An 8357-nucleotide genomic window follows, 5' to 3' on the forward strand; every position below is an offset into this window, starting at 1 on the left:
TCTTGCTCAGGCTGGTCTTGAACTCCTGAGCTCAGAATGATCCGCCCACCTCGGCCTGCCAGAGTGCTAGGATTACAGGCGTGAGCCACCGCGCCCGGCCAATTTTCAGATATTCTGATTAGAGGTGCTCAACCTGTATCTCTTCAAGCCCCCAAATGACTGAAGTCCTGTAATATTGGTCCCTCTTTTATCCCAGCTGCATGTTAGGATAAATACCTTTTTATTGTTGTCTGACATACTCTAATGCCCTGGAGACATTCATTATAATGAGAAAACTGTTTTGTTGACCATTTCATAGATCAAAGAACAACTTTATTTTATAAATGAGGAAACAGACTTAAAGTGTTTTAACCAAATCATACAGCTAGGTGACGCTAAAATCAGGATTCTAGTCAAATTTTTTGGGCCTCAAACTCTGGCTTTTTAGGAATTCTGTAAACAAAGGCTAAATGAATGAATCGATAACTAAAATAATTAAGTTTTTTATTTTGAAAAGCCCAGTCTGGCTCATCCCCTACTCTCATCCCTGGGGATCCTTAGGGACAACTAAGAATCTTTACAATGACAGATTTAAAACATTTTCATAGCTGAAAGGGGACTTTTTTGGAAATAGCCTGTAATAGATAAGGTCCAAGCAAATTTCCATACTGGGGATTAAATTACTGAATTGAAATGAAATGAACAAGTAAATTCTCAGTCATTTTAATGTGATAATCAGGTGAGTGAGTATCTTGAAGCTGGAGACCTGAAAGCTCTATTCCTAGAATGATTAGAAGGTCTACTATGTTATGTCTTCTTTTTTTTTTTTTTTTGAGACGGAGTCTCACTCTGTTGCCAGGCGAGTGCCGTGGTATCAGCCTAACTCACAGCAACCTCAAGCTCCTGGGCTCAAGCGATCCTCCTGCCTTGACTATGTTATGTCTTTTTTGTGGTTTGCTATAGACTTTCGGGTACTCATCTTGCATCCAGAAATGGTTGAGATTTATCTAGTTTTTAAAAGAGGCAGATCAAGATATGCTGAAATATCTGAATGTTAAGAAAATCACCTTGTAAAAATCAGTGCCTTAGTTTTCACTTTGGTGAAAGTGATGGGGAGTGGCTGTAAATACAGCTGGCTCACCCCCTGCTCACCTTCTGCTGTGCCGCTTGGTTCCTAATAGGCTGGGGTGGAGGGTGTTGGGGACTGCAGCTCTAGAGTGCAGTGGTATCATCATAGCTCACTGCAACCTCAAACTCTTGGTCTCATGTGATCCTTCCTGCCTCAGCCTCCCATGTAGCTGGAACTACAGGTGTGCACTACCATGCCTGGCTAATTCTTAAAAATTATTTTTGTGTAGAGGAAGGGTCTCGCTATGCCACCCAGGCTGGTCTCAAACTCCTGGCCTCAAGCCTCAAGCCTCAAGCCTCATGTGATGCTCCTGCTTTGGCCTCCCTAAGTGCTAGGATTACAGGCTTGAGCCACTGCTCCTAGCCTTAGATTAAGTTCTAAGTTTTGACTAAACTTTTGAAATGTGTAGAATTGGAAGATGTTAAAAGTTCTGATCCTTATTATAATTTAGTTTGGTAGTTGCCTTTTGTTTTCATATAGTTGAGGGGAAAGATAAATATATTAATAACTAGCCTTTGATTTTGGTTAATCAGTGGATGTTGTGCTCATAACTGGTTTGGGGGGCTCTTCTTGGCAGAAGTTAAAGAATTGTTGCCCCAATTTGTAGTATTAATAGTTCCCCCAAAGTAACATTAGTTTAAAAATTAAATTATGAACATCAACCAAAAGGTATTTTTTTTTAACACATTCTACCTCCTGATTTGGAAGTTTTTCATGGAAGATTCTAAAAAGAGATTTGTTTATTTTAAAACAAACCAAACACATAATGAGGAGAGAAATAGGTTTTTTGCCAAATAACTATAATGGGAATTATAATCTGAGAAATTGATTATTGAAATTTGATACAATGCTCATTCTAATTTGAATTGATAAACCTCTTGACTATACAAACAACCTTATAAATTAGTGCCTACGCTGGGGTTTAAGTTCTTTTTTATTATTATTATTTTAAGGTATATAACTTTTAGCTATTTTGCTTGATCTCTAATCATCTGTTAAATGTGACAATTTTTCTTCTCTTTTGTTTGATTTACATTTTTAAAAATTAAAGATTTCTCGACAAAGGGGAGGGGGGAGGAGGAAAAAAATTGAAAATAAAAAAATAAAAATTAAGGATTTCTTAATATACTGTATTTGGTTCTGTATTTTATCATTTAACACTATTTTACCCATACTTTTCAAAGGGTTTGCTAAATTTTCTGAATGTTGGGACACTGTTTCAATAATATTTTTAAACTTTCTCTCAACTTTCTTTTATTTAGGCCCAACATAAGAACAAGCAGACACAAAGCCATATTCTCTGATGAACAGTTGTAATCTATTTTGTTATTTGCAGGATATAAAAGAATAAAGGAAGGATCCAAGTTACATAATTCTTTTGTTTTCTGTGTGAATGTTTTTAAGTTTTGAGAATCTGCAACTCAGAATGTTCTTGATGTGAAATGTACCAAGATATTGTGAATTAATTTGAAGAGAGTAAATTTCTGATGATTAGTTTATATAGTGGTAAATAAACATATTCATGGTTAAAGTTTTCTACTGCAATGACAAGGAAGTAGAATTCTGAGCCAGTACTAAGATAAGATTGATTTATTAATGATATTTTATCATTAACATCAGTTCCATATGGTATAATCCATAGCTTTTAGTAAAATGAATTGTCTGTGGGGTTATCAGACATGTTTGAGGATTAGATTCCCATTACAGACAAATAAAATTGGTAGAGATATTGGCAGGCAAGGAAGAATTCTAGTTAGGAGAGGTCAGGAGGTATGGAGGTCTTCTGAAAAACAGTATAGGAACAGAAGTTGGATATGTTATGAATACACATTTTTATTTTCTTTAATAAACATTTTACTATTTCCTATTTTAAAAATGATTAAATTACCTTTTTTCAAAATGAAATTTATTTTATTTCAAAATTTAAAACATCCACATTTTAGAACATAGAAAAGCAAATCAGAAAAGACAAAAATGAAACATTGCAAAAAACAGACCATAAAAAAGGAAAATGAACATTGTATTAGGTTTCTCAGGCTTCCATAATAAAATACCACAGAATGAGTGGCTTAAACAACAGAAATTTATTTTCTCACAGTTCTGGAGGCTGGAAGTCTAAGATCAAGTTGCTGGCAGGGCTGATTTCCAGTGAGGTCCTCACATGGCCTTTTTTCTGTGCTGGTGTTCCTGGTGTCTCCTGTTCTTCTTATAAAAACACCAGTGCAGTTGAAGTATTGCCCATCACTAGGCCTCATTTAACCTTAATTACCTCCTTAAAGGCCCCATCTCCAAATACTGCCACATTGGGGATTAGACCTTTAGCATATGCATTTTGGGAAGACACAATTCAGTCCCTAACAAACATTAAACCCTTATAATATCCTTTTAGATATATGTTTATGTATACATGTGTGTGCTATATATATTTAAAGACAATCATAACAATTTATTTGGTTTGGTAACTTAACATTTTTACTTAAAATATCGTGACTATCTTTGCATATGAATAGATGCATTTCAGCAATTTTTTTTTTTTTTTGAGACAGAGTCTCGCTTTGTTGCCCGGACTAGAGTGCAGTGGCTGTCATCATGGCTCATCATAGCTCACTGCAACCTCCAACTCCTGGGCTCAAGCAATCTTCCAGCCTCAGCCTCCCAGAGTGCTAAGATTACAGGCGTGAGCCACCTCAGCAATATTTTTAGTGGCAGGTGTTGCTTTGGACATTGCTATAGGCATTGCCTGAGTCAGGAAGTCTCAAAACATAGTTTCAAACTACTCTGATCAAAAGAGGGTGTAGGCAGGGCAGGTTCAAACAGGTTAGAACCAAGATGGTGGAGAAATTGACTACCTCTTGACCTTACAGCTTCACTATACATTTCATTACCATAAAAGTTTCTAAGAAAACCTCCCGCTCCCATCAGGCAGCTGACACTATGACACCTCCTGTTTAACTAACTTTAGTCAAAAGGAGGGTGTCACCCTAATTCAAGGAAAACACCACCCCTCCATGGATGTTCCTCCCCTTGTTAGGCTATAATTAAGCCATTGCTTAAATAGAGGGGCAACAGGAACCATTGGGCCAGTTCTCTTCTGCAAGGACACCTAACCTCTGTTCTGTCTGTGAAGTAGACTTTCTATAGTTTCTGAATAAATCTTGCTTTCACTTTATACTGCCAGCTCGCTCCTGAATTCCTTCTTGCACCAAGCCAAGGACCCACTTGGATTTCAAGTGGCTCCCAGCATTGGGAGTCACTTTCCTGTGTCATAAGTATATTATTTCATTGTTTGCACGTTCAATGCTACTAACCAATTCTCTTTTGTTCACATTTGGGTTGATTTTCTCCTTGTTTACTAAAGCTTTGAACCCACATCTCTGTGAAGAATATCTATTTCTTCAGGATGAAGTCCTAGAAGTGGAACTGCTGCATCACAAAGTTTTTGAAGCTTTTAATACATATTGCCTACAACCCTCCAGAGAGGCTGCATCAATTATAAACAGCAGTGTATTTCTGCGTCCCTGTTTCTCCATACTCCTAACAACTCCATAAATCTTTTGTTTTTCTTTTTACAATATTTACCTAATTTGGTAGGTGGGAGAAAAAAGACACCTTAGTTACGTAAAACCAACATTTTGTTATACTTTAAATGTGGAATCGAGCTTTCAGCCACCCCTCTGGCTCCCTGGACGGTTCCGGATAAAGAAATACAAGAAATTCTGGTCGAGTTTGGCTCTGGTTATCCTCAGTAGGATGGCGAGGTTAATCACAACAAGCAGTTTATTCTCCCCTATCAGGAAAAGGACCGGAAAGACAATCTGTCGGGGAAAGGAATTTAAAACGTTCTTTTGTTTGTACCCCCATAATATTCTGAAATTTAAAATAAAATAAAATTAAATCATACATTCCGTTAGAAAATGATAAATATAACGTTCTTTTATGAGACGGGCAACTGTTAGAGAGGAGATACTAAAGTTTTAAACTTTACGCAGGCATGTCACCGCAGACCAGCTGAAATTGCTCTGGGCAGGGAAAAGCACATCCCCCGACCATTCCATGCTCAGTTAAGCTCTGGAGCCCTCCGCGACGCCGGCAGCCACAGGGTAGCGAACCGCAGCGGGGCGGGAGGACCCCGGCGGCCGCCACGCCGTCCCACAATGCCCCGCTCGCGCCACCCTAAGGGCGGAGAGAAAGGACCGCTGCCGGGGATGGCATCCGCGGAGAGCGCCGAGAAGTGCGCACGCGCACTGACCCCGGCGGGCCCTAGCAACCAGAGCAGTGACAGTAGCAACCGCCGGAATGGTGAGTACCCTTAGGGCCTCGTAGCCAAAGCTGAGAGGAGATTGGGAGTGGAAAAGAGTGACCGTGGCGTGCTCAGGTCAGGGGATCCTCGAACTGCGGACGGGAGCCGGCAGCGGTCTCCAGCTCCGTGGAGTCAGAGGCCTGGGGCGAAAGAGAAGCCCTGGCAATGGGTGGTCTGGGGCGAGGGCGGCCTGAGGTGGACTGGAGGTTGGGATAAGGTGGAGGGACCCTGACACGAGAAAAGGGAGGGCGAAGAGCGGCAAATTCTCGAAAAAGAGCGGATTGGAGTGGAAAAGGTGATGGGAAGGAGAGTGTGGATAAAGATGTCTCTTTACATAGAAGTAATTTTAAGTTTCTCTCCTGGTGAGATGAAAGGAGGGGCTGTTACCAGAGGGGTCTATGTAACACCCACTGCAGCAGCATTCATAACCTGTGATGAACCCAGGTTGCCCTCTGAATGACTGTAAGTGCAGTTATTAGGTAACACTGTAAAACCCACTCTGATGGATATATTAAGGCATTGTTTCTCAAATTTCAGTATGCATAAGTATGGGCTTGTTGGAATTGCAGATTATGAAATTTAAATATGATTGGGGAGTTCAGGAATGTGCATTTCGACAACACACCTCAAGTGATTCTAAAATTTGGGGATGTCCCACTACACCTTGAGAAATGCTGCTGCCTTAGGTTTGAAATCTACCAGCGGTCTATCCAATTAGTTCTTTATGAAGTAATGATTTTACCTAGTGATGCTCCTCAACTACTTAAATTGTGCACTCCCTTGCTTGCATACTTGGTAGTTCCAAGTAGTGGTTTAAAAAGGGTTACAGACCCAGCCAAAGCTATTTAGCAAAGTATATGATTGTCCTGCCAGATGGAGATGTTTATGAAGAATAAGTATAATTAGCTGTCTTCTTTTTGTGATTTAAATCCTATACAAGTGAGCAGAAATTGAGCCCAGGAGACTGAAATGATGAAGTCATGCCCACCCTCACAACCACAAGATTAAACACCATTCTTTAAAAAGTAGCTTTCGCCCTTGCTATCCTTACTTTATTCCACAGGCACTTAGTTGAAAATCACTGTCAAGGAAAGCTAAAAGTTCTGGAACCTAGGTTTATATTCAGGTGAAGAAAGACTCAGCCCTAAATAATTATGAAAGTTTGAACCATGGGGATTGTTGAAAATTTTTAAATAGAGAATCAGAAGCAATACAGTCATACGTCACTTAATGACAATGGAGATATGTTCTGAGTGTCGTTAGGCAGTTTTGTCGTGCAAATGTCATAGAGTGTACTTACACAAACCCAAATGGTATAGCTTACTACACGCCTGGGTTACATGGTACTGTCTGTTGCTCCTAGGCTACAAACCTGTACAGCATGTTACTATACTGAACACTGTAGGCAACTGGAATGCAATGGTATTTATTTATCTAAACACAGAAAAGGTACAGTAAAAATATGGTATTATACTCTTATGGCACTACTGTCATATATGTGGTCCGTAGTTGACGGAAATGTCATTATGCACTGCATGACTATAATTAGATGAACTAGCTGAGTCTGCAAACTGGTAGACCTGGGGCCCTCCAGAAATACTGGCCCACATAATATTTAAATTTTTAAAAAATTACCTTCCGGTGTCTTTAAAATGATTATATTTCACATTAAAATCCAGATTTTTGGCTTCTCTGAAAAATCAGAAATACCATGTTTTACCATTGGACACACTTTTTTTTACAATTTAGTATTACTGAAATACAGTGTCATATATTTAGTAGCACCTTTTCTTTCTTAATGGCACATAAAATAAGGATGTTACTTGCAATTAATGGAGTTTTTATATTTGGAGAAGTATGGCATTAGGGTAGCTCTTTTCCCCTGGTTCCACCTGCCAATAGTTGTCTGGAGCTGAGTAAAGATTATCCTCTTTACATGGGCTCTGTCCTTACCTGGTCAGCTTTACCCATTAATGATGTCCTCTTGGTCCTTTAGGCATTTGAATTTTTGACTCCTACTATCCATAGGGGTACCAGTGACCTTATACCAATTTATATTGCCACAAGAGACAACCAGATTGCTTCCAACTGTGTCTCCACAAACAATGTTGTGAAAGTGCCTTTTTATGGATCCATGCAAAGATTTCTATGGGAAATACATCCAGGAGTGGTATTGCTCTATCATAACATCTATGCATTCTTAATTTCCCTAGGCATTGTCAGACTGCTTTTTCCAGAATGGTTCAACCAATTTTTACTTTCTCCAGCAATGCATGAGAGTTCCCATTTCTCTACATGCTCTCCGACTCTTTAACTTTTGCCAATCTGAGGTTGTATTTAGTATCCCATTGTTTTCTTTGCATTTTTCTGATTTTCAATGAGTTCAAACACTTCTTGATGTTCTTATTAGTCATCTGGGTTTCAGTTTCTGTGAATTATCTGTTCATATTTTTGCCAACTTTTCCATTTTTCTGTTCGTTTTTGAATTTTAGAAGTTCCTTGTGTATTCTAGATGTTAGTCATTTGTTGGTTTCACATTAAAAATATCTTCTCCCAATTTTACTGCCAACTTTGTCAGTGGTGGTCTTCACTTGCTGAACCTCATTTGCTCTAATATTTGTCAGTTCATTCTACTGGATTTTCTATATAGATGATCATCTGCACATAGTGATAGTTTTATTTCTTTTAATATTCCAATTTATATTTCTTTTTATCATAGCACTGATAAAGATCTTCTGTACCACGTTAAGCAGTAGCAGTGATAGTGGTCATCCTTGATGTGTTTGGAATCTTAAAGGGAATACTTTATTTATTCTTTTTTTTTTTTGAGACAGAGTCTCACTCTGTTGCCCTGGCTAGAGTGCCGTAGCGTCAGCCTAGCTCACAGCAACCTCAAACTCCTGGGCTCAAGCGATCCTCCTGCCTCAGCCTCCCGAGTAGCTGGGACTA

At 39.1% G+C, this 8357-nt stretch overlaps 1 protein-coding gene across 1 annotated transcript in view; it reads left to right on the top strand.

The window, feature by feature from the left end:
• Positions 1 to 5262: 5262 nt before the first annotated feature.
• The window catches only part of DNAL1 (dynein, axonemal, light chain 1), a 57854-nt gene continuing 54759 nt past the window's right edge, over positions 5263 to 8357 (top strand). Inside the window, exons 1-2 of the mRNA XM_012656054.1 lie at positions 5263 to 5407; positions 7437 to 7444. Coding sequence (XP_012511508.1) covers positions 5263 to 5407; positions 7437 to 7444 — 153 coding nt within the window. The remainder of the gene's footprint in view (positions 5408 to 7436; positions 7445 to 8357) is intronic.

Source organism: Propithecus coquereli, unplaced genomic scaffold, assembly GCF_000956105.1.
Source record: "Propithecus coquereli isolate 6110/MARCELLA unplaced genomic scaffold, Pcoq_1.0 Scaffold5, whole genome shotgun sequence".
Lineage (NCBI taxonomy): Eukaryota > Metazoa > Chordata > Mammalia > Primates > Indriidae > Propithecus > Propithecus coquereli.